The sequence below is a fragment of the Halichoeres trimaculatus genome, unplaced genomic scaffold, assembly GCF_033239565.1.
Source record: "Halichoeres trimaculatus isolate MK-OKI-2021-1 unplaced genomic scaffold, fHalTri1.1 fHalTri1_scaffold_4, whole genome shotgun sequence".
Lineage (NCBI taxonomy): Eukaryota > Metazoa > Chordata > Actinopteri > Labriformes > Labridae > Halichoeres > Halichoeres trimaculatus.
In genome coordinates, this window is record NW_027437182.1 from 2,430,064 (window position 1) to 2,450,489 (window position 20,426).

Below are 20,426 nucleotides of genomic sequence, written 5' to 3' on the forward strand. Positions count from 1 at the left end.
ATCATCATCATCATTACCATAGCCCTCATCATCATCATCATCATCATCATCATTACCATAGCCTTCATCATCATCATTATTATCATCATCATCATCATCATCATCATCATTATCATCATCATGACCATAGCCTTCATAATCATCATCATCATCATCATTACCTCATCTTCATCATCATCTGCATCATCATCATTCTCATTATCATTAACTTAACTTCATCATCATCATCATCAACAACTTAACCCTCATCATCATCATCATCATCATCATCATCATCATCATCATCATTACCTTAACCTTCATCATCATCTGCATCATCATCATTCTCATTATCATCTACTTTACCCTAATCATCATCATCATCATCATTACCATAGCCCTCATCATCATCATCATCATTATTACCATAACCCTCATCATCATCATCATCATCATCATCATCATCATTACCATAGCCTTCATAATCATCATCATCATTACCTTAACCCTCATCATCATCTTTAGCGTCATCATAATCAACTTAACTCATCCTCATCATCCTATTCATCATTACTTTAACCCTCATCATCTTCATCACCATCATCATCTTTATCATCATTACCAAAGCCTTCATCATCATCATCATCATCATCATCATTACCTTAACCCTCATCATCATCTTTATCGTCATCATCATCAACTTTACTCATCTTCATCACCATCAACATCATCATCAACTTTACCCTCATCATTATCATCATCAACAACATAACCCTCATCTTCATCATCATTTTTACCTTAACTTTCATCATCATCTTTATCACCATCAGCTTTATCACCATCATCATCACCTTAACCCTCATCATCACCTTAACCCTCATCATCATTATCTAAATTCTCATCACCATCTTCATCATTACCTTAACCCGCATCATCAACCTCATCACCATCATTATGAACTTAACTTTTGTCTTCATCATTACCTTTACCCACATCACCATCATCATCATCATCATCATCCTAATCACAATCATCTTCTTCATCATCATCCTAGACTTAACCCTTAGCAGCATTACCTTTATCCTCATCTTCATCATCATCACCATCACATCATCTTCATCAGCATTAACTTAACCCTCAACATCATCATCCTTATCACCATCATCACTCTCATTAACATAATCACTGTCATTCCTGACTTTTCCTTAATGTTTGTTTATTTTAATCAAACTTTGTTTCATCATTTAAATTGAAAACACATCAGAGATCTGAGTATTTCTGCCCCAAACAACCAGGACTTTAACCACATCAAAGAAAGTCTGCTTCTTTCAGGCTTTTATTTTGAAATCTTTTTTATTAAACAAAATAAAAAAAACATTTACAGGAAGTAGACACATCACATAAACGGCAGAGAAAACAAGATAGGGACACGAGATTCCTTCAGGTGAGGGGAGAGTTCAGGTGTGTTCAGGTGTGTTCAGGTGAGTATGGGCGGGATCCTCCTCCACAGTCCTCCACACAGACAGTTTTTGATCCAGCGCTGCTCCCACTGCTTCATGGCGTTGGTTTTATTCGGCGAACGAAGCATCGTGACGCAGCCACACCTGGAACACAAACTACACCTGTAAACAGCTCACCTGGACACAAACTACACCTGTAAACAGCTCACCTGGAACATGAAGTGTGTGTTTATAACATGTAACACCTGGTAAAAAGTGTGTGTTCAGCCTGTCTCACCTGAACTGTGTGTGGACTCACCTGGTGCAGGCTTTACTCTCCTCTGTGGGACACACACCCATATGAACACATCGAAGGTTGTCCATCTTCTGAGAGCCGGGACTTCTACACACACACACATACACACACACACACAAAGATTCAGTGAAGAGAGTCTGACTGTGGCGCCACCTTGTGGACAGTGAGTCTGACGGATTATTTAGCTCCATGTGATAACTTTAGTTTAGTGGTCTGGCTCTGTGCTGGGAGCTCCCTGCTCTTCCAGGTTCCTCTGTGGAAAGACGAGCCTGCAGCAGGGAGAGCATCAGCAAAGAGCCCAGAGTCCAGAACAGAGCAAGCATCAGTGAGGAAATATACGACCCTGATGAAACCAGACACAGCATACAGAGGAGCTGGAAGATTTAATAAAGGAGTCAGAGGGAGGTGGAGTCAGAGATGTAAAGGGTCAATAGGGAAGGAATCAGATAGGGGAAGAGTCAGAGAGATAAAAAGTAATGGAGGGTCAGAAAAGTAAAGATATAGAGGGGGGAGGAGTCGTGGAGGTAAAGTCTCAAAATGAGAGAAATCAGAGAGAGAGAGAGTCAGAGAGACAAAGAGTCAGAGAAATAAAGAATCAGACACGGAAAGAAGTCAGATAGGGGGGGGAGTCCAAGAGGATGGGTCAGAGAGTTAGAGAGTCAAAAAGGGAAGGAGTCAGATTAGGGGAAAAGTCAGAAGGATAAAGAGTCAGTGAGGGAAGAGTCAGGGAGATAAAGAGTCAGAGAGATTAATAAAGAGTGTGTGTGTGTGTGTGTGTGTGTGTATGTGTGTGTGTTCTTAACAAAGAGATAAAGGTTTAGAGAAAAAAAGGTCAGAGAGTGAAGAGTTAGAAAAACAAAGATTTAAAGAAATAGAGATTCAGATAAATAAAGAGTCAGGGAGATAAAGAGTCAAAAGTAGGAAGGAGTCAGAGAAATAAAAGTCTGAGGGGGAGTCAGAAACGGAAGGGTCATAGATAAAGAGTCACTGAAATTAAGAGTCAGAGAGCTAGAGAGTCAGACACAGAAGAGTCGGAGTCGGAACAGTAAGAGAGATAAAAGAGTCAGAAAGATAAAGAGTCAGAGACGGAGGAATCAGAGAGGAAAGAGAAAGAGTCATAGAAATAAAAGGGTCAGGGAGATAAAAAAGTCAAAGACATAAAGAGTCAGAGAGCTAGAGAATCAGAGAAAAAAAGAGTAAAAAGCAGGAAAGAGTCTGAGAAATAAAAAGACAGAGGGGTCAGAGACATAAAAGAGTCAGTGAAATAAAAGAGTCAGAGAGCTAGAGAGCCAGACACAGAGGAGTCAGACTGAAGAGTCAGAGAAAATAGAGTCAGAGAGATAAAGAGTCAAAGACAGAAGAGTCAGAGAGGAAAGAATCAGAAAGATAAAGAGTCACAAGAGGGGGGAAGAGTCAGAGAAGTAAAAGAGTCAGAGAGATAAAGAGAGAAAAGAGTCAGATAGATAAAATGTCACAGAAGGGAGGAGGTAGGGAGGTGAAGAAGTGAGAGAGTGAAGGAATCTGAGAGGATGGGTCAGAGAGTTAGAGAGTCAAAAGGGAAGGAGTCAGAGAAATATTGAGTCAGTGAGGGAAGAGTCAGGTAGATTAGGAGTCAGGGAGATTTCAAATTAGAGAGAAAAAGAGCCAAAAGGGAGGAAGAGTCAAACTAAAAAAGATTCAGAAAGACAAAGAATCAGAAAGATAAGACCCAGAGACATGGAGAGCCAGAGAGGGAAGAGTCAGAGATAAAGAGTCAGACAAATAAAGAGTCAGAGTGGGAAGAGTTAGAGAGTTTAAGATTCAGACACTGTCACAGGCTTTGTGCAGTCTCTGAGGTCTAGGTGTGGGTTACCTGGTGAAGACCTCCAGTGTTGTGGCGCCCCCTCCTGGCAGAGATGAAGCCTTTCCAAACTGCAGCCTGAGCGGGTGTTTCCCCTGCAGCTTCACGATGATGCCGTCGTTCACTGGGAGCCAGTCCATACTGGGAACCAGCAGCTGACTGGGCAGCAGGCAGCACTCGTCTATCAGACTCTCATCGGGGTCCTGGGGGGGTCCATCGTCCCGGGCTGAGACAGAGACAGGGTGCAGTGAGTGCTCAGACGTGTCTCTGAGGTCAGACCACATGAGCCGCACACTTACAGCAGAGCCACAGCTTGGTCAGCAGTCTGAACAGCAGCTGCATGCTGTCCTGGTTGTCCGACGTGGCGGTGAACGTGGGCAGGCAGCCCGGCTTCAGCAGACCCCAGATCCGGATCATCACCAGCATCTCCCTCAGCATCCCCAGAGACGCCCCGTCCCTCATGAAGCCAAACCCGGGCCGGACCATGGAGCCCTGCAGGACAAAACCCACCAGATAAGCTCCAGGTCACAGACTCCAAACACCACATGAAGTCTGAGTCTCCAGGTAGACCTGTCCCCTCACCTGGTTCGGCAGGTTGGCCAGCAGGTACAGGACAAAGTCTCCAACCCACTGGATGAGCTGCTGAAGGGACTGAAGGGGGGGACCATCCAGAACGAACTCTTCTGTCTTCAGATTGATCATCACCTTATCGATATCTGAGGACACAGTCATCACCGATCACTGACCTGTGGGGCGGACTCCCACCTGACTCACCTGTCCCCCTGTGGACTCACCTGTGTCTGTGTTCTTGGCACAGATCTCGGTCAGGCGGTCTCCGGGGGTCTTGTCAGGTGTGTTGAGGACGTGCGGTCTCAGCAGGGACTTTAAGGTGGAGCTGATGGCGATCAGCAGCAGCTTGGCGTGGAAGTCGCACGCTCGAGCTGCGGTTGCCGTGGAGAGTTTGCAGAGTGATGCCTTCACCGCCACGATGCGTGTTGCCAGAACCTAAGAGCAACATCACAGAGTTAAGAAGGGAGTGCATCTGCTAGTGCATCATGGGAAATGTGAGCTAAGTTCACTGGTGATGACGGGCTCACCTGCTGCAGCGCCTGGTTCTGCCTCATGTACTCCTCGTGCAGCTTCTCCACCAGGTTGTGGACCATGCTGGGCTGCACGTGCAGCAGGACGTCCCACCAGTCGTAGCCCGTCACCATGCAGTACTCCAGTAGGAACAGCAGGTGGCGCAGTGTGGTGTTCATCTCCAGCACCTGACCCATAGAGGGCGACACTCGAAGCATGTGGAGCTGAGGAGGACGAAGACTCGTTCAGTTTTAAACTCACTCAGGTGGGTCTCAGGTGTTGGGGTACTCACCTTGCCGTGGTTGTCCACTCCAGCCAGGGCCAGTGAGGTCCAGGAGAACTGCAGGGCCTTGAAGTGGAGGGCGGGGCCTCCGGTTCTCTGTCGTTTGATGGCGGACTCGTCTCCTGGCCTCTGATTGGACGAGGAGGACCCGTAGAAAACGCCCATGGTGTGGAGGGAGAGACGGTGCAGGATCTGAATACTGCCGTCATGGAACGCCAGAGCCAGACCTGGGAACAGTAGAGAGACCTCAGAGGGTCCGCATGGGACACACAGATCCACCTGGACCTCAAAGCTAAAATGAGTCCAACAAGTCACCCAGACTTGGATCTAGACCTGGACCCTGTTTGTTGTATCCAGGTTAAGACGGTTTTGCTCACCCAGTCCGGGGCAGAACTTGGTGTCCGACGCCACCTTCAGGTCGGTGTTGGAGATGGAGATGGGCAGTTTGGGCAGAGCGATGGCCGACACTCGCTCTAGATCGTTGGTGGTCGTCAGGATCCTCCACTTCAGGATGGTCGGCTGCTTCTCCCCAACTAACCACAGCAGGGGTCAAAGGTCAAACGTGAAGAAGCTCAATCTCAACAGGTGAGAACCTGAGTCTGGGTCTTACCGACAGGTGAGCGGTGCTGGAAAATGTTGTTAACAGGAAGTCCCTCCTTCCTCAGGGACCAACACTCCACGATGCTGCCGCTCTGATTGGACGCACACAGCAGAACCTGCAACACACAGAACACACAGACGTCATCTGATCAAAGCCCGTTCGTACAGAACCACACATCGAACTCTCTGTGGTTCTTCTGGTTACCTGTTCAGAGTTCTCCCGGGTCAGGAACTTCAGGTGTGTGACAGCGGGGTACTTCTCCCTCCTCAGCGGGTCGGTGGTGCAGCGCAGGAACAGAGACGGTAACAGCTCCGTATCGATGCGACACTTTTCACTGACGACGCTGACGACCACCTGCGCACACAGAACAGGTTAACAGGAAGCAGCAAAGGTCAGAGGTCAGGTTGGATCTCAGCTTTGGTTCTGGTTCTGACCTTGTAGAACTGGACAGGGGATGAACTGCTGCCATCTGTGGCGGCGACCACGATGTTCCCTCCCCCTGTGAAGGCGATATCAGCTAACGCTACACGTCCTCTCAGCCGACACAGACTCTCGCTTGCTGTCAGAAGAGCGCCGCCCGGCTTCAGCAGCGACACCGTGACCAGCCCGCTCACTGTCACCGCCATCCATCCCTCCATCGGCTTCCCCCCGAACAGAGTCAGAGACGGCGAGAACTTCACCCGGGAAAACTTCTCCCCGAAGTTTGTGGAGCCAGACTGAACCCAAAACAGAGGACGAGATGTTTGACCTGCTCACCGTCTGACAGGCAGCAAAAGAAACATAACTTCACTGGTTATCACACGGAGAGTGTGTGTGTGTGTGTGTGTGTGCTACCATCTCCACATGCAGAGCAAGCTTCACGCCGTTGTGCAGCCAGCTCAGAGCAACGATAGGGTCTCCGTCCAGAGACGATGACAGGACGCTCTCCCAGCTGTTTACCAGGTGATCTGACATCGACCAGCACTTAATCTGACCGTCTCCATCTGCAGACAATAAGCGAGAGCCTACACACACACACATACACACACACAAATAAATCTATGTAACCAATGACTATGGTGAAATGCAGAAACAAAAACTAGGCACAAGCCACAGGCAGACTCGCCCCCTCTGGCGCCCCCCGGTGGTGGAATGAGTTCCCTGAATCTGCCTTCTTTGGTCATGAGAAAAGTGAAAGAGATTATCTTTGGGTGCGTCTCAAAGCTCCAAAGTTCTTTCCTTCCTTCCTCTACTTGCGTCGTTCACTTGCGTCTTAGTCCCTCCCTCCAGAGATGATGGAGAGACGCGAGGAAATAAAGAGAGGAGAGAGGATGGAGGAGATTGGTTTTTAGAGCAATGGGACATCCTCTCCTTCGGAGCGTCACATGAAGCGACGAGTTTCAGTGACGACAGCATCAGCTGATCACCTCTGGATCATCTGTCAGTCAGCTCTAACAGCTGTTTGTGCGTCTGCACATGTGCGCTGTAATAACTCTGATCAAACAGAAACAGTAACAGAGATTTTTCTGTTCCTTTAACCAGTTTAACAAACACGTTACCATGAAGAAAACCTGCTCTCTGTTTATTCTGTGTGCTGTTTAGAAGCTTGAGAATTGCTGTACTGGTAAAATGCGTAATTGTGAGATTATTTATGAATTATTTAGCCTTTATCTAGAGCCCATCTGATCATGAACTCTGAAGCTTATTAAAATAACCCAGTTTATTGTGTCTCAGGAAGATTTTATCTATCAGTCAGTTTTCTGTATTAATCCTCTGTTATATTGATTTGATGATGGTTGTGTTCAGTGTTTTGTGCTTTAAACTCACAGCGAACACTTTCTTACCGGATTTATGATCAGTTTCTGATCTTTCTGTTATGTTTGTGAAGTTTCATGTAAAGTCTGAGCTGCTGCAGCGTCCAATCAGAGAGTGATATTCCATATGGGGGCGTGTCGGTCAGTAAAAAGACTTCCTCAAAGCCAGCTCTCGTGTCTCCTCAATCATCGCTCCTCCGATCAGTCTCCTCCATCCTCTCTTCTCTGAGCCCAATCATCGCTTTGGGACAGTCTTCAAAATGGCGACTGGGAAAGTACTTCTGATGTTAACGCATTGAGACGCACCCAAAGATTATCTTTGTCTGCCAGCACAGCCATCTGATTGGACACTCTCAGATGTATGTAGCTCTGGGCTGAAGCCTACAAACTCACCTGATTGGTCCCACTCCAGACAGGAAATAACCTCAGTGTGTCCAGAGTTGATGGAGTAAACATCCCAGGGATGCTCAGTGTCTATGATGTGGATCATGTGACTAACATCTGAAAAACACACACACACACACACACACACACACACACACACACACACACACACACACACACACAGTTAAACTCCACTTGTTACATGCTACATCCTTGTTTCTTATTTATTTTCTTCCATCGGTGTGATGTAGGAGTGTCCATGCTTCAGGTGACCCGCTGTGACGGTGTGAGTACCTTTGTCGTCATCCTCATTCTTCAGGTCGGTGGTGAAGGCCACCAGGTTCCTGCAGGACCAAGAGCACACCAGTGGGATGGAGGGGCAGTGGGTGCTCTTTGGACGTTTCTCCCATTCACACACGTAGGCCAGCTCCATGGTTTCACCACAGAAGAAGAAGAAGCTGGAGGCCGGGTGAACACCTCACCTGGGAGCACACAGGTGAATGCCTGAGAGTGAATCATAAAGAGTGATGAAACTCATTGATACTGAAAATAATACAACAGTGATAGAGGAAAATCAGCTGCAATGGTCCTTTAACTATTTCAGTGGAGTCTGTTGATACAAACTGACAGTCTGTGAGATATTTAGTTTAAATATCCACTCTAAGATCATCTTTAAAAACAGCAGATCTGCCGAATTAAACCAGATATCAGTAAGAATATATTATGAGTAGATGATGTTAGTTAGTCCCGGTTAAAGGGTAGTTAAAAGCTGGTTACGGATAGATGTGAGGGGTTGATGTGCAGACTGGTCCTTAGCCGCTAATGCTAGCTAAACTTACCCCGATTTCAGCTCCTTGTTCAGAAAAAACTCAAATGTTTCAATTTTCTTCACAAAATATGAACTTTGATCTTAAAATGAAGAATAAAAATGAATAAATTGGGTCACTTTCAGATGTATTCGGTTGAATATTACGATGTGTTGTATCAAAGAGGCTAACCTCAGTGATCCCGCTGCTCACGGAGCTGTCTGTAAATATGCCTGTCTGAAACTTTTACTAAGGACCTTTAAAACCCGCCATCAGCCCGATAAGACATCAAATCTACAAACTTTCGTCTATTGTGTGGTTTTGTCTGTTTCATGTTTGGTCATCAGTTTTTTTAATGATTCATTTATTAAAGTTTTTGTATTTCTTCTGACTCGGCGCCACTAGGCAGCCTCCACCACAGCCTCAACGACGAACTATTCCCTGAGCTGTGTCTCTCAGGTCATCCCGTACCTGCGCATCAAAACATAGACCCCAGGGATGAACTAAAACGGTCTGCTGAGGATTGAAACGCAGCGGGTATTTGTCTCTGCTAAAAATAAATTATAATTCATACACCTGAGATTGAGGCTCTTAGGGTTTAGTAACTTAGCCTCGCTCTTTTTATATGTAGATTTTTGTTGAGGATGATGATGATGATGATGACTCTCAACCTGAGCATCAATTGTAATGAAACGATAATAAAAAATATTTATTTATTTATTTATTTATATTAAAGGGACAATGTAAATTAATTGAAATGTATCCAAGTTAGCCAGAAGGCAACTTTTCATTTGGCAGTCTCTTTGCCAGGTGTTATTGGGCAGCTAGAAAGTAAGACATTGTGTATCAAAATATAGTGTGGTTATACAGGTTGGAAACAAATTAATTATAATAATAATTTTAATAATAATAATAATAATAATAATAATAATAATAATAATAATAATAATGTTTTCCAGCTAAGCAACAGTGTTTTTTAAGGATATGGCAATGATGGAAGCTAAATGGCTTCTTATCCAGGGTTTTAAGTGCTTACTTTAGAGATTGAAGTAGACCAACTTATCGGGCAGTAGGTAAGGAGAGAGAATCGTGGAGCGTAAATAGAATTGCTGCAGCATCTGGTTAAGACACACATCTGGCCAGACTGGACTTGACTTTTTTACATACCTCTTTATGTGGATTTTAAAACAGAGTTGAGTCAATGTGAAGTCCTAGATATTTATACTCAGGCACAATCTGTAATCTTTACCCAGAGCTAACAACGTTTTGCCCATTGCCCAGACGGTGGCCTTTAGTTAAAAAAAAAAAAAAAAAAAAAATGAAAACATGCCAACTGTTTCTGACACATTCAACTGCACTTTTTTTTATTTAGTCAGGAAGTAACCCACCCTTTGTTAGTTTGAAGGAGACCTTTTCTGCAATCATGTGTAAAAAATTACTGTATCATCAGCATACATTGCAATATCACATTATTGACAGGTCGTTGATGTACATGCTAAACATAACTGGACCCAACACAGAGCCCTGTGGGACACCAGTTGATGTAGCCATGGTGTATGATTTATGGTTTCCATTTTTTATAAGTTGTAATTGAAAAGAGCGATAACGCTTAATGAGATTTACAAACTCTTTGGAAAAATTGAATTTGTGGAACGTACACAGGGAAGTCTAGAGGAGGTCTGTGGCTAACCATTAGTGTGATTCCATGGGAACATTTAAAACCAAGGTGTCTGTGCTCAGATAAACTGATGGGTTAATTCTATGATTGAGCTCATAAGTGAAGAGTGAGGGGAAACAGTGTATAGCCTGTCAGACAGAGCTGAGGGCACACACTGCTCTCTGGAGCTCCTGTGTTTCCGCTCTGCTGATGTTTCCGTCAGTCTGATGTTGGCTCTGTTAGCCTCTGCTAGCCCTGTTAGCAGATGAAGAAGAGCTCAGAGGGTTTCCTGAACATCCAGAAGAACCAAACGGACTCTCTAACCCTCTCTGTCTGCTCCTTACAGAGTCCGGACCGAGCTAGCTGCGCGCTAACACTGTACGGAGGCTAACTAGCTTTAGCCGCTAGCTCTCTCTGCGTTAGTTTCCCAGCGGAGCTAACGGAGCTAACTCTCCGTGTTTATCAGCCAGCTGTTAGATCACTGAGCTAACCAGCAGTTTACTGAGCTAACCAGCAGTTTATAGAGTGTTCATAAAGCCGAGGAGGAGACGTGAGCATGGACGGACACCTGCACGCAGAAGAACAGGTGAGACAGCTGACAGCAGCTCACTTTTAGCTTCTCACAGAAATATGAGTCACGGCTGGAGGAGACAACAGGCCCGGAAACAGACAAACAAACAAACAAGCAAACAAACAACAACATTATCAGCTTTATTGAAAAAACAAGCAATCGAATACTGATCGATTACTCGATGACAAAGTGAACGACACCCGCCGCGCGCGCGCTGTACGTGGTCCTGCCCGATCAATAGATGATCTGATTGATTTGACTGACGAGCGGCAGCGATGACGTCAGTGTGACGTGACAGCCCGTTTGTTTTTGATAATAAGACAGAAGCTAGCTAATGCTAGCAGTGGTTGTTTGGGACTGTAACTAATGACAAAAGGTGATGTCATCATGTCTGCCTCTCACCTGCCTCACCTCCACCTGCTTCACTTCATTTTTCTATTTCACCATTGTTTATCCAGGTGAGTCTCTGTGAGATCAGCACGATCAAACAGGAAGTCTGGATCAGAAACATTCAGAGTAACTCAGTTTGTCACCTCCACCTGCTGACTGATGGCTGCAGCTTTCTTTCTGGCGATGCACCGTGACCTTCACATTAAATACGTTTCTAGAAACGTACACGTTCACTTCTCAGCTGTCGCTCCATCATGATGCTAACTGATCAATAATCAAAGTGTTGATGTTTGTTTGTCCTCCCACAGAGTGTCTGAGGCGGCTCAGCTGCAGGCTCACGCTGTCATCGCTCTGAGCAGAGGTCAGGGGTCAGCTTCTCCGTGGCGTCCTGCAGACATGCTGACATAGGCCCAGCTGTTTATTTGTTGTAAGCATCAGAGACAGAGATCATGTCTGACAACGCCCCAAACAACAACAACAATGTTCCTCTGAACAACAACAACAACAATAACATGGGGCCCAACCGGATCAGGAATCCCAACATGAACCAGAACCCCCTCATCAATGTCCGGGACCGCCTCTTCCACGCCCTGTTTTTCAAGATGGCTGTGACCTACGCCCGTCTGTTCCCGCCCTCTTTCAGGAGAGTGTTTGAGTTCTTCGTCCTGCTCAAGGTGAGAAATTCCCCCAATGGTCTATCTGTACGCTCGTCAGAGTCCCAATCCACATTGAGACCTAACCCACAGATACCCAGTCTGTCTGTCCCACAGTGGATCCAGTCTGTAGAACCAATCTATCTGACTGAAGATACAGTCTGTCTGTCTTTCTGGCCGTCTGTAGATCCAGTCTGTCTGTCAGTGGATACAGTCTATCATTAGATCCTGTTCGTCTGTCAATCCAGTCCGTCTGTCTGGGTGTAGATCCTCTCTGACGATCCGGTCTATCTGTCTGTAGATCCAGTGTGTTTGTCTGTAAACCTAATCCGTCTTTCCATGGATCCAGTCTATCTACAGACCTAGTCAATCTGTTGCTCTCTTCTGCCAGTAGATCCTGTCCTTAAACTGAGTCAGCCTTTCAGTAGACCTATTCCATCTTCTTGTAGATCTTGTTTATCTATAGATCCAGTCTCCTTATAAATCCGGTCTGTCTGTAGATCAAGTCTGCCTGTCTGTAGACCCAGTCTGTCTGTAGATCCTGTCCATAAATTAAGTCTGTCTTTCAGTTGACCTAGTCCATCTTCTTCTAGATCCATTCTGTCTATGGATCCAGTCTGTCTGTAGACCCAGTCTGTCTGTAGATCCTGTCCATAAATTAAGTCTGTCTTTCAGTTGACCTAGTCCATCTTCTTCTAGATCCATTCTGTCTATGGATCCAGTCCATCTGTAGACCCAGTCTGTCTGTCTGTAGATCCTGTCTGTAGATTGAGTCTGTCTTTCTGTAAACCCAGTCTATCGTCTTGTAGATCTTGTTTTTTCTTCAGATCCAGTCTCCTTACAGAACCAGTCTTCTTAAAGACCCAGTCTGTCTTTATATCAAGTCTGCCTGTCTGTAGACCCAGTCTGTCTGTAGATCCTGTCCACAGATTGAGTCTGTCTTTCAGTAGACCTAGTCCATCTTCTTGTAGATCCTGTTTGTCCGTAGATTCAGTCTCCTTATAAATCCAGTCTGTCTTTAGACCCAGTCTGTCTGTCTGTAGATCCAGTCTTTCTGTCTATTGAGCCAGTCTGTTTGTCTGAAGACCTAGTCTGTCTTTCTATAGATCCGGTCTGTCTGTAGACTCTGTCCATAGATTGAGTCTGTCTTTCTGTAGACCTAGTCTATCTTCTTTGGATCCTGTTTTTCTGTAGATCCAGTCTCCTTACAGATCCACTCTGTCTTTAGACCCAGTCTGCCTGTCTGTAGATCCAGTCTGTCTTTAGACTTAAGCCGCATTTCCACCAAGCAGTCCGGTTGTGTTTCCACAGCAAACTCTGCCCTCTTGTGGTAGCCGCAGCTGTTAAACAATAGCGTGACGCTGTAGCAGTGCGACACAGTTTACCCCGCTAATAAATCCAACGAAGAAGAAAAACGTGACACAGTAAACAAATAGCAATGATGGAAGACATGCAGCATTTCGTCCTCTCTGTGATTGTCATGTAGCTCTTTGATACAAAGAACAATCAAGCTTTGTTTCAGAGAAGTCTGTGTGCTGCCAGGAGAAATGCAGCTGCTGTCGCACAGGAAATGATGATTCTCTTGACCAATCAATGGTCTGCAGTGTTATAGCTCCATTGGAAACGCCACAAAATGTGCGCTGTCCCAAGACGAACTGAACCGGTCTACTTGGTGGAAATGCGGCTTTAGTCTGTCAGTAGACCGTGCCTGACCGTGGTGTGTTTATGCTCAGCATTAAGAGTCTGTGTGAGACAAACAGTTTGTGTAGGTTCAGTTTAATCTTCAGGAATGAGATTAATCTGACACAAAACAACACACTGAGTGTTTCCATCAGCCGTCACACCTCACAGCTTTACACTGACACAACACAACACACTCAGAACTCAGAGAGACGGGCCAGAACCCTGAAGCTAAATGCATATTTTCATATAAAAGCAGAACAACCTGATCAGAGCTGAACACCTGATAATGACCTGTGGAGTTAAACATTGATGTAGTCTTGAGTTGAGTGTGCACAGGGGTCATTCACATTTGAAAAGGTTTTAAATCTAGTTCTGGTTAACTTAAGCATGTCACAGTCAGCTTTACTCATATTAAACATAAATATTCAACAACACAATTGTGGCTAGTGAAAATGCTAAGTGGCTAGTAACTCTGGGAAACCACTAGCCACAGTGGCTGGTGAGCAAAACAGTTGTTTCTGACACAGAGCTCTATTTAGTTCCTGGAACCTTTAATGTGATGTTGGTTTGTTATCTCCAGGCGCTCTTCGTCCTCTTCATCCTCGCCTACATTCACATCGCCTTCTCCCGCTCCCCCATCAACTGCCTGGAGGCGGTACGGGAGCGCTGGCCACGCGACGGCATCCTGCGCGTGGAGATCCAAAGAAACTCCAGCCGGGCGTCCGTCTTCCTGCAGTACTACGACTCCTCCGGCCTGCAGGAGGAGCTGGAGACCGAGGAGGAGGGAGGAGGAGGCCTGGCAGGACTCAGCCTGGCTGCACTGCAGGAGGAAGACGAGGATGAGGAGGAGATGACTCTGGAGATGTTTGACAACAGCTCGGTACAGGTGAGCTCAACAGTGACTCTTCCCTCTACAGCCACCAGGGGTCACTGCAGGTGTGGACAGGTACAGGCTGGTGAGAATCTTGCCTCTGATTGGTCGCTCTGCTCTGTGTGCTCCCACTGTAGTTTGAGCTGGATATTGAACCACGTCTGAAGCCGTCTCTGATTGGAGGAGGAGGAGCAGCAGGAGGATCTGGGGGAGGAGTTGGGGGAGGAGCCAATGACAGCCAGGACGTCTCCTTCAGCCAGACCACTAAAGGTATGCAGCCACTGAAGGACTCAGTGTCTGAGCTGGAGATGATGACCAGAGCAGGTAAACCTTCCTCCTTCTCCTCATCCTCATCATCCTTCTCTTCATCTTTCTCCCTTTCCTCCTCCTCTGCTTCCATCACACTGCTCCTCCTCTATCCTGTCCACCTCCTGGGCCTCCTGCTCTGTTCCTTCCTGCCTCACCTGGACAGGTGCTGTGTTTTGTGGTTGTTTTAAATCTGTTTAAATGTTTTTAATCAGTTTATAAATTACTTTTAGAAATGTTGTTGTGATCTGTGTGATTGAGTTGCAGTTCTCCCTCTGCCCAGCAGGTGTCAGCAGAGTGTGTGACTGACTGTAGTCTGTTGTTAGTGTTTGTAGAGAAAGTGATTTTTTTGATGAACAGAGATCAGATCATCTTTATTGATCCTGTAGAAGTGAAATCCCTGCTCTTTGGCCTCTCTGTGTTCCTCTGTGAACTGTTTTCTCACCTGTTTTCTCACCTGTCCCTCAGTGTGGCCTCAGGAGGAGTACATGGTGGAGTATTCTCTGGAGTATGGCTTCCTTCGTCTTTCCCAGAGCACACGACAGAGACTCAACATCCCTGTCATGGTCGTCACGCTGGGTGAGACACACCTTTCTGTGATTTTATGTCATTTCTTTATTTATTGGGTTGGTCGCCCTCTGCTGACTGATGAGGGAAAAGCATGCATGCAGTCTTTTTAGCATTGAGGGGCAAATGAGATTAGGCCTGTGAAAGCTGGACAGACCCCAACAGGAGCCTTGGGGTACTCCAGCTAAACAGCTGAGGGAATGTAACTCTGAGTTTTGAAAGGTTTGTGTTCTGGTTTAGTGAATCGAAAGCGCTTTTTAGGTCCAAAGAAACAGCTCCCACACAGCCACCCTCTAACAAACCCTTGATGTTCTCATGAAAATAAATCGCTGTGTCGGCTGAGTGGTGGTTGTGAAATCCTATCTGCATCAGAGCATAGAGTGTGTGTTGTCTGTTGATATGTTCTGTTTATCAAAGGTGCAGTTTGGTGTGCAAAAGCCTTCTCTATGATGTTTTTTAAAGTTACTGTCCAGTAAAATCTCAGGTTGTTTCCCTCAAAATTCTTGAAAGTCTCCCTTCTAGATGTACGTCTGATCCTAATCCACACTTTAAAATGAGATTATCAGCACCAAAAAAGGTTATTTCAAAATGCTACCTCTTAGCTTCTTGATCAGGTCAAGCAGGACAGGATTGTTTTATGGCTCTTCAGAGTTTCTACGACACCACGCCGCCTGATATAGATGAAACTGAGAAGAGACATCTGAGTTTTTCGCTGCTGAAAACGATTTCTGTGACTAATTTTGTAGTGATGGTGGACACTGGAGCCTAACTGTCAGACAGAAAAAAAAAAACAAAAGAGCAGAAGAAAGATAAACAGGAGAGAGATAGAGCACGAGCTAAAGGCTAAAACATGAGCTATAGGCTAAATCACGAGCTGAAGGCTCAAACAAGAGAAAAAGGGCTAAAACATAGGCTTATGCTAAAACACAAGCTAAGGGCTGAAACATAAGCTTAAGGGTAAAACACAAGAGATGTCTTAGAGACTAAAACATGTGCCAGAGGCTTACACATGAGCTAAAGGCTAAATTATGAGCTGAAGGCTAAAGCATGAGCTGAAGGCTAAAGCATGAACTTATGGCTAAATGATGAGCTAAAGGCTAAAACACAAGCTATAGGCTAAATCACAAGCTAAAGGCTCAAACAAGACAAAAAGGCTAAAACATGGACTAATGCTAATACACAAGCTAAGGGCTGAAACATAAGCTTAAGGGTTTAAAACACAACTTAAAGGCAGTAAGATGTCTTAGAGACTAAAACATGTGCCAGAGGCTTACACATGAGCTAAAGGCTAAAACATGAACTCAAGGCTAATTTATGAGCTAAAGGCTAAAACATGAGCTTGTGGCTAACATGCAAGCTACAGGCATAAAAATGAGCTAAAGGTAAAATCATTAGCTATAGGCTTGAACATGAGCTAAAGGTTAAAAAGAGCTAAAGTCTCAAACATGGGCTTAAAGCTGAAACACAGGCTAAAGGTTTAAATATGAGCTAAAGGCTAAAACACATGTTTAAGCTCCAGCAAAGGTTAAGAGCTATAACAAAAGCTAAAAGCTTAAACATAAACTAAAGGCTAAATCATAAGTTTAAGGCTAAAAAAGAGAAAAAAGGTTAAAACATGGGCTAATGGCTGAAACAAGAGCTGAAGGCTTTAACATAAACTTTGGTCTAAATCAATGCTAATGCTAAAACATTAAGAAAAACTTTAAACATGAGCTGATGGCTAAAACAAGCTCCTAAAAGCCAAAACATGACCTAAAGGCTGAAACACATGCCAGAGGCTAAAACATGAGCTAAAGGCTAAAGGCTTTAAGATGAGCTAAAGGCTAAAACAAGAGCTAATGGCTGAAACACGAGCTAATGGCTAAAACACAAGCTAAAGGCTAAAACACAAGCTAAAAGCTGATACCCAGGTGAAGCTGTTTGTGATAATGTTGAAGCCAAGTGAGGTTACGTTAGTTGAGCACTGATTGGACATAACAGGTGATACACCTGTCTGCATCACAGCTTTTCCTTTTTTCCATCAGTTTTCATCATTGTTTGTGTGTTTGTGTGCGTTTGTGTGTGTAGACCCGATGAAGGACGAGTGCTTCGGGGACGGTTTCAGTCGTTTCCTGTTGGATGAGTTTCTGGGCTACGATGATATTCTGATGTCCAGTGTGAAGGCGCTTGCTGAAAACGAGGAGAACAAAGGTACTGCTGCTAATAAGCCCCTCCCCCTCAAACAGAGACATCTACCTGTGAGTGGGTGGTGATGTCACTGTGGTTCTGTGCAGGGTTTCTGAGGAACGTGGTCTCTGGGGAACATTATCGCTTCGTCAGCATGTGGATGGCGAGGACATCGTACCTGGCAGCCTTCGTCATCATGGTCATCTTTGTAAGTGACAGTGAGCAGGAACTGTGGGGCTCCCTCGTGAACCAATCAGAAGAGAGCTTTCTGAGTGAAGATGTGATGATGTCCTCTGACCTTTTTTAGTTCGCTGCTCACGTTTCTGCTCCGTGTTTTTCAGACTCTGTCCGTGTCCATGCTGCTCAGATACTCTCACCACCAGATCTTCGTCTTTATCGGTCAGTACAAAACCAGACCAGACCGGACCAGAGTCAGACATGTTCCTGATCAGGTGTGTGTCAGGTATTGATCATTCTTGATTCCCCCCCACAGTGGATCTTCTGCAGATGTTGGAGATGAACATGACCATCGCCTTCCCAGCAGCCCCTCTGCTCACGGTCATCCTCGCTCTCGTTGGTGAGTCCAGTTCCTTGAACCACACACACAGTGGTCTCAGGTGGAGGCGGTTTGTTCAGGGATTTTAAGACCTGTGATGTCACTTCCTGTTTAAGGCATGGAGGCCATCATGTCAGAGTTTTTCAACGACACAACAACGGCGTTCTACATCATTCTCATCGTCTGGTTGGCCGATCAGTATGACGCCATCTGCTGCCACACCAACACCAGCAAACGCCACTGGCTGAGGTGAGTCACATGACCAGCAGGTCCTTTTAAACCAATCACAGCACAGCAGGAAGCACCGTCACACACTTTGATTGTTAACCCTTAAATGGAGAAAACCAACTTTTTAACACAACAGAGTTTAGTGAAAACAGGAAACACACCCTTAAAAAGGCAGTCATCAGCTCCCGGCCAATCACAGCCTGCCTCCAATCAGCTGCCGTCCAATCACAACGCAGCATTAAATTGAGCGCTCCTCTGCACAAAGCAATTCATTCACAAGACAATAAATCTGACTCTCAGTCATCAGCACAGCAGGAAATGTTCACAGCACACACACCTGGATGTTCTGATAAAGGTGTGTGTGATAAAACACACCTGGATGTTCTGATAAAGGTGTGTGTGATAAAACACACCTGGATGTCCTCATGAAGGTGTGTTTTTTCTGCAGGTTCTTCTACCTGTACCACTTTGCCTTCTACGCCTATCACTACCGCTTCAATGGACAGTACAGCAGCCTGGCCCTCGTCACCTCCTGGCTCTTCATCCAGGTAACACCTTCACATCATCATCACCTGCCCTTCAAAATAAGAGTCCTGTTATCCAGAAAAAACTGTCAAAGTCTGAATGACTTTAGCATTTATTACAATTGTATTTTTTAAATTGTAGTAATTATATTCTGGATTATCTAAGCCTGATCGTTAGCTTTGATCAGGGTGAGGCTCAGCCAATCAGGAAGCAGGGGGAGGAGTTAGTACAGCACTCAGTTTCCTGTTAGCATTGCTGTGTTAGCAAAAATTAACCCCTTTTTTCTTGTGTCCTTCTTTCTGGTCTCTTCCTTGTGTCCTGGTCTCCTCCTGGTCCCCTCCTGGTCTCCTCAGCACTCCATGATCTACTTCTTCCATCACTACGAGCTCCCTGCGATCCTGCAGCAGATCAGGATCCAGGAGATGCTGCTCCAGAACCAGCAGGCGGGTCAGGCCAACCAGACAGCTCTGCAGGACAACCTCAACAACAACCACGCTGCTGCCGGACCTGCACCTGGACCAGGACCAGAACCAGGAACTGCAAATACCTCCCAAGCAGCAGCAGCAGCAGCAAGCGCCCCGCCTGAGCCTCCCACTGACGCCCAGCCCTCCTCCTCCTCCCCCCCTGCAGCAGGAGGTGTGGGGGAGGTGAGGTCAGAGCTGAACTGGGTCGCTCAGACCGCGGCCCTCATCACTGAAGCTCTGACGTCCTCCACCCAGAACCTCCCCCCTTCAGCGGAGGGAGGACGAGCACCAGGAGGGGAGGAGTCAGCAGGAGCGCCGCTCAGTGTGGTCACTGAGTCCTGGATGGGAGGAGGAGCTTCAGAGGGAGGAGGGGCTTCGATCGGCGGTGGTGCGTCAGAGGGGGGCGGGGCTTCAGGAGAACCAGGAGGATCAGGAGGAGAGGCGATAAAAGGAGGAGGAGCGAGCCTGGATTCAGTAGAAATTAAAACCTCAGCATTAGACGAACTAAGTCCTCCGATCATACGGCTCGCTGCGGAGGAGGCGGGGCTTTCTGAAGTGCCCCCCTCAGAGACAGACTGCCCCCCCTCACAGAGTCCAGGATCAGACTCCAGAGAGACACAGAGCCAGTCCTGATTACATCATCACACCTTGGTCTGTCCAATCAGGTCTCTGCTCCCTGTTTGATCCCTCATCGATCAGCTGATCGGCTCATTAATTCAAACCTCTTCCTGATTGATGTGGATTGGTTGACTGTCCCTGAGGGGGCGTGGCCTGCACCTTGTGATTGATAAGCTCTGGGGTCACAGTAGCCAGACAGGAATCAGCTGACCAATCAATCAGCTGATTGATAGATTACTGATCAGCAGTTCGGAAACAGGAAGTGAACACCTGTTCAGAGTCAGCTGTTAGAGTAAACATGATGACATCATTTATACCATAAAAAACGTTATTGGTGATCCATCAGCCAGTGATTGGTCAGTCATTGGATAATCTATAAGTTATTGATGATTATTGATGATTAATGATCAGCCTGATTGGGACAGACCGAAGCACGTTTCGAACTTGTTGCTTTTATTTTCTTTGTGCTTTTGTTTTGAAGAGAGACTTTTAAAGAACAGGAAGTGGCGGTGAAGGACTGATCAGGATCAGGACTTCCTGTCAGATTGGATGCCTTATCAAAAACCCTCAGCCGTCTGTGGACTCTTCAGCCGAGTGAGCTGATTGGTTGTGCAATATGACGCCGGCTGTGTCACGCCTCAGGCTTCGCC

At 46.0% G+C, this 20,426-nt stretch overlaps 2 protein-coding genes across 4 annotated transcripts; one reads left to right on the plus strand and one right to left on the minus strand.

The window, feature by feature from the left end:
- Positions 1–1,360: 1,360 nt before the first annotated feature.
- med16 (mediator complex subunit 16) lies at positions 1,361–8,874 on the minus strand. Its single transcript, XM_074668108.1, has 16 exons — positions 8,555–8,874; positions 8,010–8,219; positions 7,725–7,832; positions 6,373–6,542; positions 5,973–6,254; positions 5,743–5,892; positions 5,548–5,653; positions 5,315–5,470; positions 4,947–5,164; positions 4,672–4,878; positions 4,369–4,579; positions 4,157–4,290; positions 3,874–4,066; positions 3,587–3,800; positions 1,738–1,821; positions 1,361–1,583 (listed from the first exon to the last, which is right to left on the minus strand). Exons 2-16 carry the CDS (start codon positions 8,146–8,148, stop codon positions 1,457–1,459), a joined length of 2,499 nt encoding a protein of 832 aa, XP_074524209.1. The 5' UTR covers positions 8,149–8,219; positions 8,555–8,874; the 3' UTR covers positions 1,361–1,456.
- On the plus strand, positions 8,133–20,239 carry tmem259 (transmembrane protein 259). Of its 3 annotated transcripts, none has more exons than XM_074668110.1 (12): positions 8,133–8,211; positions 11,448–11,813; positions 14,056–14,361; positions 14,484–14,670; positions 15,121–15,231; positions 17,287–17,409; positions 17,493–17,593; positions 17,727–17,784; positions 17,879–17,962; positions 18,058–18,190; positions 18,618–18,717; positions 19,048–20,239. In XM_074668110.1, the coding sequence occupies exons 2-12, from the start codon at positions 11,589–11,591 to the stop codon at positions 19,789–19,791; spliced, it is 2,172 nt and encodes a 723-aa protein (XP_074524211.1). In that variant the 5' UTR covers positions 8,133–8,211; positions 11,448–11,588; the 3' UTR covers positions 19,792–20,239. The 3 variants fall into 3 exon arrangements, with proteins under 3 accessions (XP_074524211.1, XP_074524210.1, XP_074524213.1); XM_074668109.1 differs by lacking the exon at positions 8,133–8,211 and adding an exon at positions 10,335–10,764; XM_074668112.1 differs by lacking the exon at positions 8,133–8,211 and adding an exon at positions 10,335–10,764 and having other exon boundaries at positions 14,484–14,616.
- The last annotated feature ends 187 nt before the right edge of the window (positions 20,240–20,426 follow it).

Excerpts from the sequence above, each read along its gene's own strand:
- tmem259 (XM_074668110.1), top strand. The coding sequence starts at position 11,589 with ATGTCTGACAACGCCCCAAACAACAACAACAATGTTCCTCTGAACAAC. Across the intron at positions 17,785-17,878 it reads CCAGATCTTCGTCTTTATCG|TGGATCTTCTGCAGATGTTG; the intron begins GTCAGTACAAAA and ends TCCCCCCCACAG. Across the intron at positions 17,963-18,057 it reads GGTCATCCTCGCTCTCGTTG|GCATGGAGGCCATCATGTCA; the intron begins GTGAGTCCAGTT and ends TTCCTGTTTAAG.
- med16 (XM_074668108.1), bottom strand. The coding sequence starts at position 8,148 with ATGGAGCTGGCCTACGTGTGTGAATGGGAGAAACGTCCAAAGAGCACC. Across the intron at positions 5,893-5,972 it reads CCCCTGTCCAGTTCTACAAG|GTGGTCGTCAGCGTCGTCAG; the intron begins GTCAGAACCAGA and ends CTGTGTGCGCAG. Across the intron at positions 5,471-5,547 it reads CCAGCACCGCTCACCTGTCG|TTGGGGAGAAGCAGCCGACC; the intron begins GTAAGACCCAGA and ends TGCTGTGGTTAG.